This window comes from Chelonoidis abingdonii, chromosome 23 (genome assembly GCF_003597395.2).
Source record: "Chelonoidis abingdonii isolate Lonesome George chromosome 23, CheloAbing_2.0, whole genome shotgun sequence".
NCBI classification, from domain to species: domain Eukaryota; kingdom Metazoa; phylum Chordata; order Testudines; family Testudinidae; genus Chelonoidis; species Chelonoidis abingdonii.
The window spans coordinates 12,586,821-12,611,167 of NC_133791.1; the positions used below are offsets into that span (position 1 = coordinate 12,586,821).

Consider the following 24,347-nt stretch of genomic DNA (forward strand, 5'->3'; position numbering starts at 1 on the left):
CAAACTGTACTTTGATTTTTCAATAGCTTATTTTCCAAGGCAACAGGGTGCAACTCGTTGAGATGAAGAGAACAAATAAGATTCAAGGCCAAATCCTGTCCATGACTTTCAGGGGGGCCAGAGAATGGAGTTTCAGCTTTCCTACAAATCGGCTTGTTAGTTTACCTGTGTCTCCACAGGGGGTCTAACTCACCTAACCCACAACTCTCCTGAGCTCCTTGCAGAAAGGCCTGCGGCCCCTTTCTACTTTCCATCACCCATGACATTATGGATCTCTTAGGAGCAATGTTACCATTGGATCTCTCCACCAGGGGCAGCTCTAGGTATTTTGCTTCCGCAAGCATGGCAGGCGGGCTGCCTTTCGCGGCTTGCCTGCAGGAGGTCCCCGGTTCCGCAGATTTGGTGGCACACCTGCAGGAGGTCCACCGAATCCGCAGAACCAGCGGCCTGCCTGCCACCCTCAGGGTGACCAGCAGAGCGCCCCTCGGGGCTTGCCGCCTCAGGCACGCGCTTGGCATGCTGGTGCCTGGAGCCGCCCCTGCTCTCCAGCAAGACGCCACTCAGGAGGATGCAGGGGGCTGCTAATGGGAGAAGGCTGAGTAATATAATGATGTCTAACACTTGGGTAAATGTGAATAGGTTCAGACTAGATGCTCCAACGTAACTGCTTGTTTAATGACTCCTGAAGTTGGTGACTGGCATGTTTAAAAGCTTGGCCAGTGGAAGGCTTTGTGTTGGCTTTGGTTTTTGCTGCCAAGCTCCTATAATCTTGTGATTCATCCTCCTCTCTGCTTTGCATTCCCTACCCTGCCCCACTGCTGCTGTCTGGTGCTCTGTTCTGGATGTAAGGCAACTAACTTGGAATACGAATTGCAGTAGGCCTTGGGGAATCATTTCATATATAATAAACTTAGATGACAGAAATCCAAAAGTCTTCAGGCTCTTACTGCATCTGTGGTGATGGGGACCGTGGTGAAGGCAGCTGTGATGCACATGGAGAAAGCCAGCTAAGGTTGCCAAAACTAAGCACTCTAAAATTAGGAAAAGACAGAATTAAGGTTGCCCATGCAACCTTAATTCGCCCCCTTGGGTATATGCATTGTGATAGTCTTCAATTACATGATCATATACTATTTTTTTCCACAGGATCCCGGCCTTCTTCAGTGCACAGAATGGAGGGTGCTTATTTAATGACAAATTATTCACTGTTTTGTTTCTCCTCATTGTTTACTGTGTGGCCCGAGGTCTTTTCTATGGTGCTCATCACTATAGGCTCTGAATGCTTCACAGATGTTAATACATTTATTTTCACAATGCCCGGTGAGGCAAGGAGCGCTATTATCCCCATTTTACAGACAGGGAACTGATGCACAGATTAAGGTAAAGAGCATCCACTGATTTGGGGTGCCAAATTTGAGACATCTAGGATCTGATTTTTTCAGAGTACTTAGCATTCTGTAGCACTTCACAAGGTCAAAGCACAGTTCCCATGAATTTCAGGTGCAGCTTAAAGTGTTCAGCACTTTAACAAATCAGGCCCCAGGGCTCAACTCAACCCAGAAAATGAGGAACACACAGTTAGTGACCACTGTGATGGGGCAAGGCCAGATGGCTACAGTAAAGTACTGAGAAACAGGTTTGTTAGCCCCAGGCTAAACAAATCCCTAGTACCCTGGTAACCAAATGGTAGTTGCTCCAGGTTAATCAAGGCACCTGGAGCCAATTAAGATCTTTTTAGAAGGCAGTAGAGATAGCTACTTTAATTAGAACGCCTGCAGCCAATCAAGGCAGGCTAATCAGGGCACCTGGGTTTAAAAAGGAGCTCACTCCAGTCAGGCAGGGAGGAGAAGGAGCGTGTGTGAGGAGCAAGGAGCTGAGAGCGAGTATTGCTGGAGGATTGAGGACAAGTGTTATCAGACACCAGGAGGATGGTCCTGTGGTGAGGATAAAGAAGGTGTTTGAAGGAGGCTATGGGGGAGTTGTAGCTGTCATGCAGCTGTTACAGGAGGCACTATAGACAGCTGTGAGCCACAGGGCCCTGGGCTGGAACCCAGAATAGAGGGCGGGCCTGGGTTCCCCCCCAACCTCTCAACTCCTGATCAGACACAGGAGGAGCTGACCCAGACTGTGGCTTCCACAAGAGGGGAAGATCACTGAGGTGAACAAATCCGCCAATAAGCGCAGGACCCACCAAGGTAGAGGAGGAACTTTGTCACACCACCTATAAAAATGTTGGCTTTAAGTGACTTGCTCGACATCATACAGGAACTCAGTGGCTGAGGCAGGGATAGAATCTAATTCTGCAGGGCAACATTCAACTTCTTTAACCATGAGACCATCCTTTCTGTTCTTCCAATCCCCTGCCTCATCCGGACACATCTTCCAATTTCTGCTAAAAATGAGGCTGAGGTCCTACAAATAAATCTTTACTACACAACCCTGATTCATTCTCAGAACAAAACCATCCCAGGCACTGCAAGAGGCAGGTCTCATTTGAAAAAAATAGTGCCTGATTATGTAATTAAAGACTGTCATATGATGCATATGCACAAGAGGGCTACATTAAGGTTACGCAGGTAACCTTAATTCTGGCATTCCTTAGACTTTGCAACCAGAGCTTTTAACAGAGCTGTGTGTGATTTCTGAGGCTTTGAAAAAAGCAAACTGAATAAACAAAGTTGATAGAGCATATCAACATCCCCATGGCTCATCAACGTGGGTGGAACCCTTAGATCCACCACAGAGCTAACTGAGTAACCAATAGTAGTAGTAGGTTGTCAACCTCCATGTGGACCAGCATAGGCTGGGGTGGGACATTTTGCCAGTGCATGTCAGCTATTTGCTGACAGCAGAGGGAAGAGGGAATTCCTTTCTTGGCTCTGCAGGGATGTGTGTTCTAGTGGGCATAGTGTCTTCTGCCCCGCTCCCCCCAAGTTTGACACTTTCTTCCTTGTCTCCTCCAACCTGCCCCTTCCTCATCTCTGGCTCCTCCTTCCACTCCCATTCTCCTGACCAAGCTGATCCCAGTCTCCCCTCTTCAGATGTCTCAGCCCAGTGTCCTTGCCAGCAAGTCCTAGTCCCATCCCTCCAAATTACCAGTCTCCACACTCCCACCCCCTCATCTGATCCATCTCTCTCCAGCCCTGGCCTCCAGTCACCCCACCAGCCCCAATCTCCCTCCCCAGGTTCCTCATCCAATCTGTGTCCCCTTCATGTCCTAATCTGTTGCCCAGACAGTCCCAATTATCCTCTGGTTCCTAATCAGATCTGTCCTCTCCTCACCTCATCTGATCTCAGTCCTGTCCCAGGACCCATTCCCTTGCTCAGCCAGTTTCAACTCCCAGCCTCCTCCCCCAGCTGATTTCTCCTCCTCACCCATATTCTGCATCCCTGCTAGCTCCCAGTCCTCATCTCCCTCCAGTCTGTGTTTTCCATTCCCTTGGGCTTCTTGTCCTAGTCTGCTTGCCCAGCCAGTTCCAGTTCTCCCTAGCTCCTTGCCAGATTCGTCATCCTTACTTTTCCCCCGCACCCGACCCCAGGCCCCATTCTCCTTGCCCAGCCAGTCCCCATTGCCTTCTCATCCAATCACCATCCCACCCCTCAGCTATGGCTCCTTGCCAAGCCAGTCACAGCCCACCCCTTGGCTCCCACTCTCCTGTCCCCAACCCAATTCTCTCTCCAGTCCCACTCTCCACACTCAGGCTCTCTGTCCCAATCTACTCTCCCTGCCCCAGTCCACCTTTTGTCCCCTCTGCATTCTAATCAGGCAGATTCTTCCATCATGCTTCTGGGACAGGGAGGGGTCAATAAGAGTACTGGAGAATGTCTCCCTGTGCTTAGTTCAGGTGCCAAGAGCCAGCATGGCCTACCACAAAGCAGAGCTGTGAGTGCAGGGAATGCTCTGCTCAGTCCAAAGGTAGTGTGCGTCCATGGCAGATAGAATCTTCAGGGGATTTAACTGCTAAACTGTTAAGTCTCTGAGTGTGTGAGAAGCAATCTTTCAACAGCATCTAACTTGGCCAAATTTGGATGGATTTTCACAGGAACAGGAAAAGTCACATCCCTGACACAAAGGCTATCCTCTTCCCACATTTCAACTCACTGCTCAACGCATGGGGGCACTAAAGCTGTTAAAAAAAAAAAGTTGACCAGAATTTCAAATATGCAAAGCACATTAGCCTCATTCTCAGAAACATTTTCCCCCAAAAATTAGCCTAAGGCAACAGGCAGCATGGAAAATTTCAACCTGAATGCTAAAAGTTTGGCAGAGTTATTAGTAATTGAAAACAGGGTCTTAGAATGGAAAGTGTCGGGCAACCTTAGCAGCCCTGCCTGTAACTACTGAGCATGCTCTGTCTGCTGCTGCTATCTACCTTAACAGAACTGGTAATGTGTTTCTTCTCAGTGTTGCAAGCACCTCATTTTACTTGGAGATACAGCTCTGAAGACATCATTTATTCTCATTAGAAATTCCTTGGCAATTATCAACCTTGTGCTTAGTTTCCAGAACAAAGTACTGAACTTAACACTGAGAAACCCTTGACCGTGATCTTTAAGTAGTAAAGAAGTAGGAGTCTACTTTTGTCTTAATTTAGAAGCATCATGTTCTCTTCAATACTGTGTGGGGAAGTAAAATACAAGGTGCTGTTGCTACTGAACAGATAAACCATTGATCAGTCCTTCAAATAAAATCCTGTTACAGAAAAAGGTTTTCCAGAAGCACTAGTCTCTGGTGTGGTGTTCTCTTACAGCCAGTAAATACCTTGCTTTTATTCCCTTTTCTGACACTGTCTGATTATCGCCCGAGAGGTTTTGCAAACTGCCTTGAGTAATCTGGGGATGGGGATGAAATAAGCCAATCTTCTTACAGTTCTACCTTGATCATCTAAATGGCACCAGGAGCACTGAATAAGTTTGGATAACTGAGGAAACTTTTACTGGCACCATAGACACGACCCTGTTTCACATAACTAAACCTGTACTGTTTTAGTGGGTGGTAGAAATACCACAGGATCAGATCTCATTAGTTTGGCATTTCCCTGCAACATATCTTACGAGAGTTCCGTTTAAAATATGAACTTTAAAACACAGGTTGAGATTTCCCAGATTTAAAATTAGACATTTAAAATTAATGGAAGATGTTTAAATCCCCCTAGACTGCTTGAAAATCTCAAGCTTAAAATAGAATATAAAATGAGTAAATATTACTGCTTTAAGGGATAAGCCTTCAGGAGAGGGCTAAAGGGATCCTTCTTTGGCCTATAGCATGACAGAGAAAGCACAGAAAAACAAGACTGTATTAAGAGCTGGTTCCTTCTCCCCCTATTCGATATGGAACTATACTGTGCAAGGCTGACATCTGTACTTTCTTTATTCTCTTCCTAAAGTATGAGAAATAGCATCTTTTGTTCTTTTTAAAAAGACCATTGCCTGGAAATAAGTTTCTCAACATCTAGCTATTGTGTGTGCAAAATTTTACTTTTACCCATGATTTAGAGAAAGTTTGGAGTTCTTGTCCCTTTCCCCACTATTTGTTTCCTATTTATTTTCCCCCTTAAATCCAAACCCACTTCAGTAGTGTACTCGGTTCTGGCTGTAATTAAAGCTGCTGGCACTCCGTTTTCCAAAGGTGGTGCTGCTTCTTTTTAACCTACAGAAAAAGTGAACCATAAGACGTGTAGACTGAAAGGTATTTATTTAAAAACAACAGCTTTGGTATTTTAAAACCAAACAATCTTCAAATCACTACAAAGTCAGACACCTCCCCAGTAGCTAGAACATACCACTGCACAAACTCTCAATATTATCCTCAGAACAGAAAACTGACAGGTCAACATTTCCAAATTTAACCCAGAAATCACTTCATTAAACTGATTGTTTTGCACTCTACAATCACAGAGGCTGAACTAAATTTGTGACACCAGCACTTATATATACAGTTTAAGTGGATGTTATCTGCTATCAAAGTTGAATGCAAAATTAACATCCTGTCCCACCCCTGTCCCACAGTGCAATAAATTAAAATGCATACTAGAAAGGAGAAGTGACATTGAATTAAAGAGTTTTCTAGTTAGGTTAATTCTGAAGGGAACGCTCATTCTTTATTTTCCTGTAAAGTTAAAAAGAATCAAAAGACTCATTATATTTTCAAGTATTCCTCACCAAATGGATTAATCTTATGGAACTGAAGATGTTACACGTCAAAAAGACACCCCAGTGATACATGAGATTCTCGTGTAAACCTTTGCATAACCATCAACTTTCCAAGTCACAGGTTCCCCTCTTAACAAGGCACAAAAGGGTTGTTGCTTTCAGAAGATCCTTGTTCTCAGCCGCAGAACTGTCAGGCACTAGGTGTCTTGTGCAAATGGAGGCTGAAAGCAGGATTGTTAGGTCACTTGCTCAGACACTGGGATCTTCCTGTGCAATTAATAAAACAAGGTGTTATCTTGCTTACAGCTATAGAAACATTATATTTCAGCAACAGATTTCACTTCATCTCTGTTTGTGGCACTGAGCTGTCATTAGACCACAGAAGCTCTGTACCATCTTCACTGTAGCTGGCTCCAGCCCAAGACACTGAATGAGCTAATCTGCTGTACGTTGCACGACTCCTTGCAAAGCAAAGAGCACCAATGCAAGAAACAGATGCTTACTCAGCTCCAAGTCTATGGCTGTGCAGTTTCTCAGTAATTCAGTGGATAGTGTCAGTGCTAATAAGCTGTAATGGTGAACACAATCCATTATGTAAAAGGCAGAAGGTGAATCTCCCCAATCCTCCAGTAACAAAGGCAGAGAGAGATACAGACAGCAGTGAATAAGGATCATGAGATAGTTTGAGTTCCAGGACGTAGTAGCCAGCACCACAATACAAATGACTTCCTGAGCACTTTTCCCTTTGCATTAATATTTTGATCATGATCTCAGGGTAATGCCTGGAGAAAGGATGCAATTGTCTGCAGATTTCTGTGAGCTGTACATTTAATCTACATCTTCCTATGTCCAGCTGGAGTCCAGCCACAAGTGCTTCAACTCCCAGTGACCTGACAGGATTGCAAGTGTTCAGCACCACTCCGGATCAGCCTCCCACCAGCAGTGAGGGAGGCAGTAAGTTACTTGCATATGAGAGAATCTCCTTAAAAGTCCATCTCTAACCCCCTCTTATTTGGTGAAAATTTAAACTAAATCCAGTGTCTAGTCCAGCCTCAGGTAACCTTCATTTAATTTGCTTTTCCGATTTAGAAAAGCAGGACAATCTGAAGCCAGAATGTTTCCCCTGAGCACGTCTCTATTGGGTGACTGTTTATTAATAAACACACAAAACAATTCCGCAATTAAGTCTTACGATTGATCCTAAAGAGAGGCGGTTTTAAACAATGCACTTGGCTCATACAGCAAATCAGTCTAATTTTTCATCTTCCCTCCATGCCAGTAAGGTGCAGTTAGAAAGTATTGGCACTAACAGCAGGAGAACGTTTCCTAGTCTCTGTTCTGTACTAAGCTTCCATCTCTTCTGCTGTTGCCCTTGACTATACCTTGTAAACCAAGTAGTCAAAGACCGTATGCAGCTGAGAGGTGCAACAAATCTTGGGGCCCAAATCCCCAGCTTTCAGGAAAGAACCCTCTTGTCCTGACTTCAGGATGGCTGCACATTTAGTCTAAATAGCACGAGAACTAATATTGGTTTAGCACTTATCCAAACTGAGGCTGGTAAAGGTGACATTCAGTGAGAACCGTGCAGTGACTACACGTCTAGAATATTTATCCACAGACCCAACAAATAAGCATCTGGACTATGTACTAGGGCAGGAGCTTGCATGTGTGTGAATTTCCACACTACACAATTCACTCACAGCAGGCAAGTGTGCAAGCAATGCCCACACAACAGTAGGGATAAGAGTACTCTGTGGAAAAAGCACAGCAGCTTTGTCACTAACATTCCACTACTGTATAATTGCAGGCCAAACACTGTACGGTGTCATTGCCACAACTGTGGTGTTAATACAAACAAACCTCCAAGTTGCTGCAGTGAAAGAGGGTGTCTGCTTTAAACGGCAGCCATCCAAAGATTTTTACAAGGAAACAACGGATTTATTTTGTTAATGGTTGAACGAGCCCTATTCTTGCAGTCTCCCTGACCTAATCCTACTGTCTTGCAGGGAAAGTCACCTTTCGGTGTAAGTGTACACACACACATCACATATTTCAAGACAGACTCCAAACCCTTTCACAACCAGAGAGAACCTCCCTAGGAACAGCTGACAGAAAACCAGGCCGATGACTTGGCTCCCAAGAAAGCAGCGGAGAGTGGCAGCTTTATACCTTACTCCTGAAGAGCGGCTTGGCTCCTGGCCCACAGTATTCATTGTAGATGAGTTTGAACAGAAACAGGTGGAAGAGTGTGATTAAGGAGGCCACACTGAACCAGAACAGGAAGGGTAAACCTGGGTACTGCTTGGCCATGTGCTCCTCATGGGCCAGGATAGCTTTCAGATGTAGTGTGTGTCTCAGGTCTTGCAGATGGGTCAGGTCTGTAGATATATAAAGTAATGATGTGATAGGCTGAGTCACCATGACAGGGAAGATGTGACCCCGCAGCTCAGAGGTCAACTCCACAGGCTCATTCAAACAGCCTGCCTCGCAAGCATACAGCCTAACTGGCTTGTCCTGGAACTTCACAGACACATGCAGGAAGGGCTTTCCTTCAGCATCCAGCAGAACAGCCAGATTAATCAGGTCCTTGTTATAGTGGATGCCACGCAGGGAATAGCTGTTGTGAAGCACATCAGGGTCAGCCTGAAACTGGAGGTGGTTTTCTGTGAACTGCAGACCTCCAAAGCTGAGCACCATCCCCTGCATGAGACCATGGACCCCAGCCGCCACCAGGCTCTTGCATCCCCGCTTCTGGAGAGTCAGCTTCCACAAGTCTGAGAGCTGCAGGATCTGAGGAACACTGGACAGCTTCTCGGGCCACAGGTTCTCTGCATGCATGGTTGCATGGCCACTGAAGCAGTGGTCGGCATAGTTCAAATTGGCTTCCATTTTTTCTCTGTCCTCACCACTGATGAGTGGGTCCAGCAGAGGAGCTGGCATGCAGGACAGGACATAGTAGAGAGTCATATTGACGGTCTTGCTGGATGGTGTGTGGGAATCTGTAATCTTTCTCATTTCGACTCCTGTAATATAGAAAAAAAATCCCTCAGTTTGGCAAACAGGTGTGATGTTAAGTGTTTAAACAGAGAAAACAGGAAGTTCAGATTTGCATACACTGGTGCCAACAGCTACACAGATGTTGGTGTGGGGGTGACAAGGAACTGAATGCAAACGCTTATGCTTGGCTGCCAGTGCTCAGCCATTTCTAATGCTGGTATCTTCCATTTTAACTTGGTTTGAAAACTCTGAAGTGAATGGAACAAATTCGGAACCTGATCACGTACCATTTATAATAATCAAAATAGGAAAAGTTGCATTTTTTTCATTTAAAAAAAATTATGTGCAGATCTTGTACTAAGTTTCAGCCCAGAGAAAGTTTTAATGGGCAAGATACATATCTTGTGAAAGAAGACTTACCATACCATCTTTCCCTAGAACTGTACACAACACATGGAGACACCTCAAGCCTACATCAGTTCCAGTACGCTGACATTAACTTAGTGTTAACCAACCCTACCCAGTCTAAAGCAAGTACAGGACTATTACATTATCCCTGGAGAAACCAAGGAGCTGTCGGTTAGGAGCGCCTGTGGTTGCATTCTCTCTGCTTAATGGAACTTCTGCTGCTTTGAGACCCTACAGATGGATGTGCAATGGTGACTAACTTGCTTATTAATGTAGTTGGATTTTCCATGCTTTTTTAAACGGTTTACAAACTGTAATTTATCAGATTTATTTAGGTACTTTGTTGCCTCATCCTACTGATCCAGCCTGTAACAACAGATTACCTCTGAGGAAAGGTTAAAAAAACGGGTATGTTTAGTCTTGGGGGGAAAAAAGACCAGGAGGGGGGAGGGGGGCATGAGTTGATAAATCTTCAGATATGTTATGGCCTATTATAAAAAGGACAGTGATCGATTGTTCTCCATGTCCATTTAAGGTAGGACAAGAAGTAATGGGCTTAATCTGCAGCCAGAAAGATTTAGGTTAAATATTAGGAAAAACTTTCTAACTTTAAGGTATTTAAGTACTGAATTAAGCTTTCAAGGGAGATTGTGGAATCCCCATTATTGGAAGTTTTTAAGAATGGATAAGACAAACACCTGTCAGGGAGGATCTAGGTATACTTGGTTTTGTCTCAGCACACAGGGCTGGATGAGATGACCTCTCATGGTCTCTTCCAACCCTATTAAGTGAGAGTGTCTTAGTATTCAGCCACCACCAGTCCCATTAACTTAAAGTTGTGGGTGCTAAGCACTTCTGAAGTGCTTAGCCTAAAGTTTCCCAAATTGGGCAGCCAGGATCAGAGGTTACTTTGTTCTGGTCTCTGACTTACCTCAAACTACACAGCAAGTCAGTGGCAGATCCAGAGCAGGGCTAGAAATCACAAGCTACTACTTAAAAGTTCTCTCCTTAACCTTAGTTTCTTTATCTAATCATGGTTAGCTACCTTTGAAGTGCTTTGAGCAAAAAGCATTAGGTTATTAACAACCTGAGACATCCCTCTAACCATCTTATAAAGAGGATGGAATTTCATGAGAGCTGAAATGCTTTGTAAGTGACCAGAATGGTGTGAGTGGGGCTCACCCCTTAATGCAAGCTGGTGCTCTCACTATCTGATTGTCAAGTGAACCTAGCAGTCCTTACCTGAAATAAACAAATCGGACCAAGTCTGCTGGTGCTCCTGGAACAGGTCCTCAACCCCCATCTGCATCACCTCCAGTATCTCCTTCTTAGCCAACTCCCTCAGCTTGCTGAAGGTTTCCTCCAGGCTGGAGGGCTCGATGGGCTCTGAGGTGTACACCACGGACAGCACTGTCTCGTGGAACTGAGACTTGGGTGCCACCTGCACCCGGGTCACCAGTTTCTTGGCAGCCACCACCACCAGCACCACCTTGGAGCTGCCAGCAAGGAGCACCCGGCCAGAGGAGAGCAGGAATTGCCGGTTCCCCACCTTCTCCAGGCTGGTGGCAAACTTGGCTCCTAGGGCAGGGGCAGAGGCAGAGGAGGAAGGGGTGGAGGCCTCGAAGGCAGTGACCCTCTCGGTGGGGTTGGAGATGTGGATCCGCTGCAGGTAGAGATGGGGCCGGCTGCGGTGAGCCAGCAGCTCCTCCCGGATCGTCACGCAGTCGCGGGCGGGGGTCTGCGCTGCAGTCGCCCCCTGCCCGCTCTGGATACACCGGACCCGCCGCACCGCCCCGTCCCTCAGCACCACCGCCGCGGCCCGGGCCTCAGCTTGGCCGCTCACCGCCTTGAGCTGCACCAGCGCCGGGTAGTCGGTGGCGTGGGCCGGGCCGGCCGCGGAGGCCCCGCCGGACACCCAGAGCCGGTTGGCGCCCACGTCCAGCAGGAGGAAGCCGTTGCCCACTAGGGCCGGGTGCCCTCCCGGAGCCTCCTGGCCGCCGTCCCCGGGGAGGCGCAGCCTCAGGGCATCGCCGCGCTCCTCCAGCCCCGGCCAGGCCCGCGTCGCGCCTGCAGGCAGAGCCCGGCTCCCCGCCCCGCGGTCCCCGGCGCCCCCAGGGCAGGCGCAGCCGGGCGCCCCCCAGGTACCAGTAGGCGACGAGCAGGAAAGCCGAGCAGGGCCAGGAGGCGCCGGGCCCAGCGTGCTGGAGAGCAGCCCCGGGCAGCCCTTCAGCCGCTGCTGCAAGCCACATGGGGGCGGGGAGCGCGGGGCCTGTCCCCGGCCTGGAGCTACCAGCCGCCCCGCGGGGGCGCCCTCATCCCCGCGTCCGCGCCCGGGCCTGCGCGCCTCCCTCCGCTCGCTCGTCCGCCTCCGGCCGCGCCTCCCCGAACTGCCGCAAAGGAAGCGCCACCGCGGCCGGAAAGCGGAGCCTTGCCCCGGAGTGCGGACACTTTACGACACACCGGGCTTAACCCTTAGGGGCCCGGGAAGGAGGATGTTCCGGTGCCAGGCTGGGGGGGTGCGGCTGGGCCTGCGCTGCGGGGCAGAGCAGTGCCAGGCTGGGGGCGCGCTGGGGGGGCAGTGCCAGGCTGCATGTGTGCGGGGGGGTGGGGCGGTGCCCAGGCTGGGGGTGCGCGGGGGGAGGGTGGTGCCAGGCTGGGGGTGTGCTGGGGTGGGGCGGTGCCAGGCTGGGTACGTGCTGGAGGGCGGTGCGGTGCCAGGCTGGGGGTGCGCTGCGAGGGGGGCGGTGCCCAGGCTGGGGGTGCGCTGCGAGGGGGGCGGTGCCCAGGCTGGGTGCGTGCTAGGGGGTGGGGCGGTGCCCCAGGCTGGGGGTGCGCTGGGGGGGCAGTGCCAGCTGCATGGTCTGGGGCGGGTGGGGCGGTGCCCAGGCTGGGGGTGCGCTAAGGGGCGGTGCGGTGCCAGGCTGGGTGTGTGCTGGGGGGGCAGAGCAGTGCCAGGCTGCGTGTGCGCTGGGGGCGGGGCAGTGCCAGGCTGGAGGGCGCTAGGGGGCAGGGTAAGTGCCAGGCTGGGTGTGTGTTGGGGGGCAGGGGCAGTGCTAGGCTGCGTGTGCTCTGGGAGTGGGGCAATGCCAGGCTGGGGGTGTGCTGGGGGGCAGGAGCAGTGATTTGTTCAAAATACACTCACATTATAAAGTGTCAGACATAGATGCAACAACTGGAGGGGCAAAGAGAGCCGTGCCCCTCAACTTTACTCTCTCAGTGTAGCTGAAGGACGCTTGAGTTTCATTCTTGCTCTCCTTCCCCCACTTCCTCAAGCTCAACTTTTTTTTAAGTGTGGTTGCACCACTAGTTAAGTTAGGCAAAGAGCAACTTCCAGCACAGTGTAGACCCTACCCTATCAGGGGCTTGTTTCAAATCTCTACTATGGGGATATGCAAGATCCACACAGAACAATTCTAGCCATTGGATTGGATCGTTAGTAATTGATAAAAACTGCTCTGCGCAGACACATACCAAATCAGGCAGCCTTTCGGAGTCTAATTTAAAAACAGCCTGACTTGGCAATAGGTTTCTTATAATATAAAGTGCGTATTGTTACTGCACTGTAGATAGAGCATTACCTAGAGAAGCCCTGCTGGAATTCCACCAGCTTCTTCTTATAAATCTCTCTTTTCAGACATCTGGATCTCAACCACTTAGCATCCTGTTGGTCTGAAATATGATATTTAAGCAGTTGGCTCAAATGAGCCACTTAAACCTCATTCATTTGATTTTAAGTTGCTCTACAAATTCATTTCTGTAGTTTCTGGAGATTTTACACCAGTCTCAAAGCAAAAAGAATTATTTTGCTTATAAAATTAAAGTTGGCCAGGCGGTTCTTTTTTGAAGATTAGTTATTACTTGGATGTGTCTACTCCAGAGAACTTCTAGTTGCTGCAGGGAGTGGTGGCAGTGATTTAGAGTCAGTACTGAACTAGTGCCCCAACATGGAGGGTGCTGTATGGCTGAAGATACTGTCTTTTGTTCAAACCAAATTCTTGGTCATGTGATGATTTCATGGTACCTTTTGTATCAGCCAAGGAGTCATGGCCACATTTCAATGTAAGGAATTATATTTTGCCTCATTAAATCTGCTGACTTTACTGACAAAACCAATTTTTTCTCATAATACAAGTTTTTAATTACATTTTATTCCTGTTATCCCAGCAGAGCCTGTAAGGTTAGGGAGAAAAAGGTGGATTCTCTTCTGTTAGGTTTAAATGTTTACCCACACTGTATAGTGAATGGAAAAAGACGGTTACTCACCTTTGTAACTGTTGTTCTTCGAGATGTGTTGCTCATATTCATTCCAAGTAGGTGTGCGCGCGCCGCATGCACGTTCGTCGGAAGAATTTTCCCCTAGCAACACCCGGCGGGTCGGCAGGCGCCCCCTGGCGTGGCGCCTTTGCGGCACCGTATATATGCCCCTGCCGACCCGGCCGCTCCTCAGTTCCTTCTTATCATCATGTCCGGTAGGGGAGGAGGCGAAATAAACTGAGGTGGTAGCCAAACATCCACCGTGCGGCAGACCCATACGATCCGAAGGTTTAGACGGGGTTCCACGCGGCAGGAAGGGAGAAAGGCGGTTTGAAAAAGAAAGGAGACCGGAAGGATGGTGCTCTGCTCTCGACCGCACCTTCAAAATATTTTGTTTAGTCCGGCGGCTGGTTTTGGCGGAACCATTATTTTGTCCCCCTTGGGAACCAGACTGACGTCTCCGGTTTCACACGGCCCCGTCGTATATTAAGTTCTTTGACGGTGCTGGCGTGGTGGGGGTAGGGGCGTGGAGGCTGCGCGCAGAAGGACCTTCTTTGGGTTTGCAGCGTGTGCATGCCTAAGAGCACACTTCATAATGCCGGTTGTCCTTAGGCTTTGGAGACGTTGGGTCCGTCTTCCCCGAAGAGGCCCTGTCCCTCGAATCGGAGGTCCTGGATCGTGTGTTGCATTCTGGAGGCAATCCGGACACCTGCAACCACGAAGATCCCTCCTCATTGTTACTCCTGCAGCGACAGTCCTAGCCGCTGAATCTGCCCGTCGAGGGACGCCTGCCAGGGAGGTTCTGGAGATCTTTTTGCCCGTTCCTCCAGCAGGCTTCTGGAACTCCGGATGGGAGTCTAGCGGTACGAGCTTCAGTGGAATTTGGCCATGGACTGCCAGGTGTTAAAATATGTATCTACTGAGGAGGGCCTGTTTGGTTGCAACCGGCAACTGCAGACCCCCTGCGGAGTACACTTTGCGTCCCAAGGTAGGTCCATGCATTTAGCCTCCCGCAATTTTGGGGGGCGGTGTGAATCCCCCTATTAAGAGGGCTGAGCTGTCCAATAGGTCGTCTCTCCTGACATACTGTGAATGGTAATTAAGTTAACAGAATCAGGATGCTAATGGAAGGAGTGAATGGCATGTAAAAAAACAGAGATACTGTACCACTTAGAGGGCACCACTGATACTTACTCTTCCACGCCCCTGCCGTTGGAGGGATAGACGCCGGAGAACCTGATCTATAATTGGTCGCTCTTGCTGGATGGAAGCGTATGGAAAGCAGCAGACGAACCGTGTCGGGCATCTAGATCAGAATTCACAACCGTGGTCCTGCCCACCTCGGGACTCTTCCTCACCTGCAGGTTGAATGCCTCAACGCTACACGGCGGAGCAGCTGTCCTGGTGGGCGCGTAGGTCGATGGGGGGCGGGGCGCAAGTTGAAGTGGCCCGCACCGCTTCGTCCGCAAGTCGGTGAGGACGAAGAGACCGGGGACCACAGTGTTCCTCGCTTCAGGTTTTGTTGCTCTGAGGGGGGCCGTTTGTGTGGCGGGTTCTCGGATCTCTGGGCGCCGTAGAGGGTGTTGTCCTCTGCCGGTGGACGGCTTGATTAGAGGCTCCGGTATACCCCGGGTGGAAGGTCGCAGGCGTGGGATATTACCACAGTGGGATCACCTTGGCGTTGATGATAGCCCAAGGTGTCCGAAGACCACTGCGGCGCCTGTCCCATGACCCTGGTGCTCTCTTGGGTTCGCACCATCCCCGTAGAGAGCGCTGTCTGGTGAGAGAACCCAAGGGGTGCCGTGACGGCCAAGGTTGGAGCAGGATCTGGTCCGGTTGGGACTGGTACCCGACCTCGCGGTGTAATGCGCGAACGGTGTGCCGGAGTCGGTGGCCGGACCGGGACCTGTGACCAGCACGCGTGCCGGGAGCGACCGGAGCGGGACCTGCTAACCAGCCTGTGCCGGGGTAGATTCGCGAGTAACGATTGGTGAGTGCTCGGCTTCCGTCGGGGTCTGGTTACCGGGAGTGTAGGACCGTCGAGACGAGTACCGGTCCGGGACCTGGACCTAGTGCGCGGATACGCACTGGGTACCGGAGAGGAGACCGGTGCCGGGACTGCGAGCGGCGGTGAGTGTGAGGAGACCTGCGAGGTGGGGCAGGCGTGCCGTGATCTCGATCCGACCGGTGCCTGTCCACTTTCCGAGGCGACATCGGTCGAAACATAGCGGCGTCTTCCCGTGACGAGATTACCCGCCCGGCGGTGGCGGGGTTGAGGCGGGGGAGGTTTCAGGTCGCGCTATCAATTCCCTCGCCGTCGGCAAAGGTTTCCGACGTAGTGGGACAGCAGAAAACAAAAGTCCTCGTACCAGGGCATCCGCGGGGAGCTGTCTGTGCACCGGCCTCAACGGCTCTTGCCTGGGCCGGAGTCGACGGTGGCTGGGAGAACCTGGTTGCCGCGGCAGTATGGCGGTGCCGGACGGCACGCGTGTTGCCCATTGCTCAGACTGCGGTGCTGTAGCTGCAGCCGCCAGGAGCCTTGGACTTCTTCGCCTTCGGTGAGACGGGAGCGGTGCGGTCTTGACTTCTTGTGCCGGAGACTGGTTGGGTTTGTTGCCCTTCCCACTGGTGTTTTTGGCGGTTGGGCCGGTCGTCTCCTATGGTGCCGTATGCGGAACTCTGCCGGTATCGGACTTCGGTGCGCTCGGTTGCCGGAGCTGCTGGGGTCAAGGCGGCCTCCATAAGGAGCTTGCTTTAGACGCGATTCCCACTCTCTTTTTGTTCCTTGTTTCGAAAGTGACTTACAGATTTTGCTACTGTCCATCAGGTGGGACTCCCCAGGCACTTCAGGCAAGAATCGTTGTGGGGTCTCCCCGGTTGCATCGGCTCGGCTGGCAGGTCCGAGCCACTGTTGGAAGCCGGAGAGGCCAGCATGAGCTCCCGGGTCTCCGGATGGGTGTGAGGAGGATGGAAACCTCCAGCCCTCAATCTATATACAAGAATTATCACTATACTGACTACTATTAAGACTAAGAATTAACCACTAACTACATAACTATATAGTATAAACTAGAGAAAAACGGGTTGAAGTAGGAAGTGGAGTGTCAGCAAGCCGCACTCCACTGTTTCCAACGACCAACATGGGCGGTAAGAGGACTGAGCGGCCGGGTCGCTGGGGGTCATATATACGTGCCGCAAAGGCGCCACGCCAGGGGGCGCCTGCCGACCCGCCGGGTGTTGCTAGGGGAAAATTCTTCCGACGAACGTGCACGCAGCGCGCGCACACCTACTTGGAATGAATATGAGCAAGCACTCGAAGAAGAACCTCGGACATTTCCTGTTCTCACGGTAAGCGAACAGGTCCATATGTGGGGGTTGAAATCCCCACTTCTGGCAACAGAATGCATCACATCAGGCAGGGCGACCACCCATGAGACAGGAAATACCTGCTGAGTTGAAGCACCAAGGAGAAAGGATGCTACTAGATTTATCGAGCGGGCTATGCAAAAGTCCCAGAAATGGATGGCCTCCTGACAAAAGGAGGAGACCATGTCCCTCCCAGGTTGTTTATGTAGTACATGGCCGTTGTGCTGGCTGTAAACACTGAAACGCCACGGCCTCGCAGCTGCTGCTGGAACTCCTGGCACGCCAGGCGGACTGGTCTCATTTTTGGACATTGATGTGGACCGCCAGCTCCTGAGAAGACCAAAGGCCTTAAGCTCGAAGGTTACTGAGGTGAGCACCTGAACCGAGAGATGACGTATCCGTCGCCAGGGACAGTGAGGCTGGCGTGGATAGAGCGGCATCCCTGCCCACACCAGGGAGGGAGTTAGCCACATTCTAGGGAACCTAGGGTTCTCAGGAATGGTGACTATTGTGACATTGGGCCCCTGTCCAGGCGGTACGCCGATTTGAGCCAAACTTGGAGATGACAGAGGCAGAGCTTAGCGTGTTTGGTTACAAACTAGCAGGCAGCCATGGGACCCAGGAGACCGAGACAAGAGCGAGCCGAGGTCGTTGGAAAGTTTGCAGACCTCGGATGATCGGTGCCATTGCCTGAAACCGTGGCTGTGGTAAGCAGGATCCGGCTAGCTCGGGGAGTCCAGGATAGCCCCTCGGAAGTCTAACCTCTGCGTGGGAACCAGAGTGGATGTTTCCATAGTGATCATCAACCTAGACATGTAAATAGGTCCTTGACGATGCCCACACGCTGAGTTACTTGTGTCTTGGAGTCTCCTCAGATAAGCCAATCGTCCAGATACGGAAAACGCATATCCAACGTTGGCAGAGGTGGGTGGCGACTACGGGCCATACACTTGGTTAATGCCTGTGGGGCTGCAGAAAGGCCAAACAGCAGGACCGTAAACTGGAAGTACCGACGGTTGGCTAGAAAGCGGAGTATCTCCTGTGTGGAGGGAAGATGGCAACGTGAAAGTACGCGTCCTTCATATCGACGTGGCATACCAATCTCCAGGATCTAAGGACAGGAAATGGTTCCCAGGGATACCATGCAGAACTTCAACCTTATCATAAACTGGTTGAGTCCTCGTAGGTCTAGGATAGGTCTGAGACCTCCGTACGAGTTGGGATTAGGGAATAAGGGAAGTAATTGCTCCCTTCGTCCATCGGCGTCTGCACCTCTTGTAAAAGGAATTGGCCCCGAGAGGAGTCCCTGAAGAGGGACAGGGTGGAACAAATTGGAGTGGTACCCATACTCCACCATGTGTAGGGGACAGCGAACTCAAGTTAACTGGGACCATGCCAAGAGGAAGTAGGAGTGGGATCCTGCATGTAACCGGTACGCCGCCCCTCGGGCGCACCTTCGAAAGTTCGTCTTTGGTCCCCGGTTGTGATTGCAAGGGGCCTCGATCTTGGCCCTCTAGGGGTCCGACAGTCGTCTGCGACCATCTCAGCCGCGCCGTCTGCCAAAGTCCTATCTGTGGCTAGGCACAGAGTGTGGCGGTGTGGCTGGGGATGGAAAGGTCTGCAGTAGGTCGTCGGCGTATGGGAACTGAGGAGGGGCCGGGTCGGCAGGGCATATATAGGTGCCGCAAAGGCGCCACGCCAGGGGGCGCCTGCCGACCCGCCGGGTGTTGCTGGGGAAATTCTTCCGACGAACGTGCACGCGGCGCCGCACACCTACTTGGAATGAATATGAGCCAACAAATTCTCGAAGAACAACAGTTACAAAGGTGAGTAACCGTCTTTTCTGTTCTTAAATCACATTGTATTGGCTACAATAGAAATTTGTGTGGAAAACAAATATACTACTTCAGCTCTAAACCAATATGAATTATGATACCACAAAACAACAAATTGGAAAACCAAAACTGTAAAGACCTTAGTCTAAGATTAGTGATTTTCCAAAATGAGTAACTTTGATTTTTCAGTTTCATTTGTTTGTGGGCAAAAGAGGAATAAGAAAGAATGCTTCCCCCCCAAACACGTGAAAAGTTAATTTTTTGGTAGCAATACTTTTAACTAGTAGCCTTAAAAATTGAGTCCCTTCCCTTATCTATTCCAAATTTTAGCTGCAATATGCATATGTAATTATATAAAACATTTTAAATAGAAATTTTATAGGAACGGGTTGCAGCACTATCTTCAACATGAATAATGTACTTCACAGATGGTTTTTGCTTACCTTTTTTTTCCTTTTGCTTAAGCTAATGCATGATCCACTAGAACTTGATTTGTAATTTGGTTCGTGAAAACTTGAAGGGTTGCATGTGGATGAATATTGATATTGTGGATAAGATAGAATCTTTAACAAAAAGGACTTAACATTGCTGGGTAGTAATCTTTACATCTGTGTGTTGGGAAGCCATGTAACTCCAAACATTTAAGATAGCATTGTGAGGAATATTGGGAGCAGGATTGGAAGAAAGTGTAGAACAAGGTTGGAGAAGAGAGAGGTTCAGAAGAGATTTTTTTTTTAAGTGGGGTTTTATGTTGAAGGAGGTCTAGAAAGCAAAGCAAAAAGAACAAGAATTGAGCACCGTCAGCACCCAACATGTTTCCTTCTCAAGCTTCTGGCTGAAACTAGATAGTGCTGTACATCTGCAGTTATATTAAAGGGTTTTATTAATTCTGCAGTCACCAAAAGTATTAAATAATACTCATAGCAGGAATAATTTATAATGTGGCCAAAAGCAGGTGATGTATTAGGATTAGCATGCTGGTTAAAGTTGGTCCATTTCGTGTAGTATCTGTGTTACTAATAAACTTCAGAAAAGTAGAAATAGAAAATGGAAGTAAAAAGATGCAGACTGTGCAAAGTGTTTTCAATAAATGTATAATTTCTCTTTGGATCCAGTTGAGATTTATCTTACTATGTAGTTATTGTTCACTTTTTTTCCAGTCGTACCTTTATCTTCTAAATGGTTCCACAGCCAGCCCAGCAAGTATAAGCTGGCAGTAGGTAAATGCCTCTCATGCTAACAGTACACACAAATAGACTTGTTCTTACAAATTGCCATCTTAGAAAATTATGTTCATATTTTAAAATTAGACTTAAGCCATAATTAAGATTTTTTTTTGGTATTTTTCCTGTTTATTCTGATACAGATTGCATTATTATATGCGTTGATACGCAGTTTCCATTATAGTTAAGACTGCTTATCACTTTCCATTGTAAGACCCTGGTTTTTTCTGTTATATATGACTGTACCATACTTTCGCTTTTTGGGGCTGAAATTTTCTGTGGTGGGTTGCCTGCACAAATGGAACTTATTTTCCCAGCTAAATAGTTCAGCCGGTTTCAGAGAAACAAGATTAAAGAAAAAACAGGATTTTTTTCCGTTAGCAAAAAAAAAAAAATCCTAAATCTATATATAGAAGAAGCTCTAGTGCCTCTGTGCTTTGGAACTAGGGAACTTGAAATTTTGCAAGAGGATAGCCTGGTGTCAGGGGATGTACCTTTTTGTCCATATGAAAATCACCCCAAAATTTGGCCAGTTCTCAGCCTTTGAAAAAAATCTATTCTTCTTGCTCAAATAGAAATATGTTAGAAGTTTGGCAAGTAAATTCTAGATGAGGTTGTTCTGGGTATGCTCTAGTGTGGACTGTAGTGGCTGAGCGAGACCTTTCCTGCAGTTCCTTCTGGTTGTTGGGTGCCAAGACATAGGATAGAAACGGGGCAGGGTAGTGATGAAGGAGAAAGAGAAATGAGTCTGAACTGGAACTGAAGAGGATTGGCAGGAGCTGAGAAGTGGGGGAATCAATTTGGTGGTTCAACATGACAGAATTTGCTGCAAAGTACAGTTTGCCTAACAAAAAAAAAAAAATGCAGACGCCCCTGCCAATTGTTTCAATATTAAATATTTGAATAGACACACCTGATTGAATAAATATGAACAGTCCAGTGTTCACTCAGTTTAAATAAATTACAGAAATAACACATCACTGGATAGTAAGGAGGTTCACTCTATAATAAAGTACATTCTGGTTAGTGTAGATTTGAGGATATATTGCTGCATAATTTCTCTAAAACAAAAAAAAGATAATAAACTCTTGTTGTAATTATCCGTTTTTCTGATATTTACAATGACCATGATTTGTAAATTCCCTTAAACTTCTAAATAAAAATATACACCTCTCTCCAATATAATGCGAATCCGATATAAACACAGTGTCATTCAGAATATAACGGGGTAAAGCAGACTCCGGGGGTGGAGCCGGTGTGCTTCGGCGGATCAAAGCAAGTTCGATATAAACAAGTTCGCTATAACGCAGTAAAGATTTTTTTTGGCTCCTGAGGACAGCGTTATATCGGGGTAGAGGTGTTTAAAAAAACACAACTCCAAACACTAACTCCTCTATTAAGTGAAACTGTAATGTTCAGAAGGTAGTTAAATGCAAGAATTGAAGTTACCTGTTGCAACATTAATTTCACCATCTTGTGTGATGCCATTGATAAAAATCTTATACTATTCTTTTATACAGGACTGCTGCAATCATTCAGTGAGGCAAAATGGACATGATCAGGGAATAAGTCAGGGTTTTGGTGTCGTTCAATGAGACTGTTGTCTCTAGGACTTTTGCTTAATCTAATTGAGATTGGAAGGTGTTTGAGTGAGGCAGGGACTACAGGGAGAGAAAGGATAGTCTTATAGGGCAAGGGTAAAGTTGAATTGTGCCCCAGAAAATCAATTCTATTCCCTGTTTCTGTCAGCAGAAATCCTATCTGAATGCTTGTCTAAAATCACTTAAACCCAACCTTTTTTACAGGTGGCCATATAACTTGTTTCTCATTTTCTGGATGCCAAACTTAAGTAAGACTCACCAGTAATGATTTGCAGATATCTGTGACACGGTAAGGTTTGAGTAGATTTTAATGGGGGAGGATCATAAGAAAACAACAGAGTTGGTTTAAGCCAAATGGCTGTGTTTATTTTAACAATGGGAATAGATTAACATTTTGGCAGGGAGGGCCAATAAATAAGCTATAAAAGAGAAGAAGGAAAAAAAAAATTAACTGTTTTCTTATACACAGAATTGAAGTAAACGCAAGACAAAAAAAAGGGGGTAGAGACGGGGGAGGAGTTAGCAAGAGCGAAATAATTTTGCTGAAAATTACAAAATACATGCCACTCCCAAAACAGCTGACCGCAGCATAACATCAATTGCAAGCCGAATTAGGGGAGATGGGTCTTGTTTAATAAGAACATGACACGATCCGGCAAAATCCGGAAGAGATTCCCAGGGGGGGTGGTGTGGCCTGCAGGGTGATCAGACCTTTCAGCTGACACCGCGGAGTTCCATCCGATTTTGGCCGTAGAGACATAGTTTGTCTGGGGGCTTTTACTCCGTCATCTCAGATTGGTTCCCTTTACGTTATGTTGAACGGATTGTTGGCCCCCTAGCTCTTTGCCTTCCAGGTTCCGGGCAGGAGCCTTATACATTAGCAGAAGCGTACTTGGGCAAGCACGCTAACTTTCTTTGTTTGAGACATGCTTACATGTCTGTAACGGCTCACAGCATGCACTCGGCAAGCTGGTTATGCACCGACACCTTGGGGCATTTTCCTTTAAGGAACAAGAATCTGACCCAAAATGGAGAAGCCTTGTTCCTTTTACTAAAACAAAATGGCTATGGTCTGAGAATTGGCCATAAAGAGGCGTTTTTATAGCATCACTTTAGGGTTGCGACTGCGGAAATGCTGAGCACTCACAGCCATAACTGAAGAGAAAGTAAGCGTGCTGGAACATATAAAGTGGTAAAAAATGCTAAGTACTTCTTAAAAATCCTGGTCCTGAGTTTCATCAGTTGGGCATTTTAAATAAGTGGACAAATTTTGTCCTTATCTCTTTGTCCTCAGTTCTTCAGTTGTAAACTGGGAAAAAATAATACCAACCTACTCACGATAATGTGAGATAAATTAATGTTTAATAAAGCCACTTGGATACTATGATGAATAGACCACAGACTGCTTATGTGAATTAATGATTTTGTACTTCGTTCATGGGTTGGAAGATGGAAGGTGTGTAACTTAAATAAGGCCTGGACAATGCATTGAATGAGGAAGGTAAAAGAAACGAATGATTCCCTTCCGTGAGCATCTGTCTAATTCTATGCCACTGAAGAGGCGGGGTCCTACTGGAGAAAATAGTATGTTATCTTAGATTGAAGATCATATCGTAATACCTGCACACAGCGGGTCCGAATTAAAAAGGTTGGCACAGGCAACCCACAAATTCTGTCATTTTAGTACTTTTGGGGGGCTTGATTTTTTGCAACCTTAGCCTTCTGTTAATATAGTTACTTTATATCATGGGTCCCCAGTGTGGTGCCCGTGCATGCCATAGCGCCCTCCAGGGCATTTATGTCCACCCACCTACTGGAAAAGGGAACTCTTCTGCCGGACAACCTGCCGCCAAGGAGCGCGGCCGCCAGAATAAACCGCCACCAAAGAAGCGGCAAAATGCCCAAGAAGATTTGTGCTCGAAATGCCGGCTGTTTCTCAGTGCATTTCTGCGGCGACGCTTCTTGATGACACGTCTCTCGGGCAGCATTTTGGCGGCCTGGTCAAATCTGGCACCTACGTCACACTCTTCCTCTGGAACATGGATATGCCATAGCAACAGAAAGTTGGGGACTACTGCTTTATATTTTATCTTATATAGGATTGTAATTGAATGTAATTGAATCAAGTTAACCCTTATGTTATAAGACCATATAATGGATAGAGATGGAAAATCTTAACCAAACTTTTGATAATAGTGGGCTTAATTTGGAACTTAATTTTACCATCTTACTCTTTTTAGTTCAGGAAGTAGCAGCTAAGACTGCCTCCAAGTCAGGAACACTGCAAGAAGGTCCGCAGGACATTGAATGTTTAATGCTTGCTGCAGGTGCAAAGGCACGGCAATGCTGCTGGAACAGTCAACAGGAGCTGGGCGCTTGTCTGCTGCTGGTTCTTCCTCCTGGACCTACTGCTTCACTAGGTGAGAATCCTGGTTTTATGTAAACTGTTTCTTTGGAGTTCGTAGAAAGCAAATGGTAAATGAAAAAATACTTCCATATTGAGAAGTGCT

At 48.0% G+C, this 24,347-nt stretch overlaps 1 protein-coding gene across 1 annotated transcript; it reads right to left on the bottom strand.

Annotated features, from left to right (window-relative positions):
• Positions 1-6,306: 6,306 nt before the first annotated feature.
• On the bottom strand, positions 6,307-16,026 carry KIAA2013 (KIAA2013 ortholog). The gene is given in 7 exon segments (XM_075060402.1): positions 6,307-6,420; positions 8,323-9,176; positions 10,801-11,624; positions 11,626-11,723; positions 11,725-11,754; positions 11,756-11,945; positions 15,908-16,026. Coding segments are annotated over 7 exon segments (2,133 nt in total). The 3' UTR covers positions 6,307-6,402.
• Positions 16,027-24,347: the final 8,321 nt, after the last annotated feature.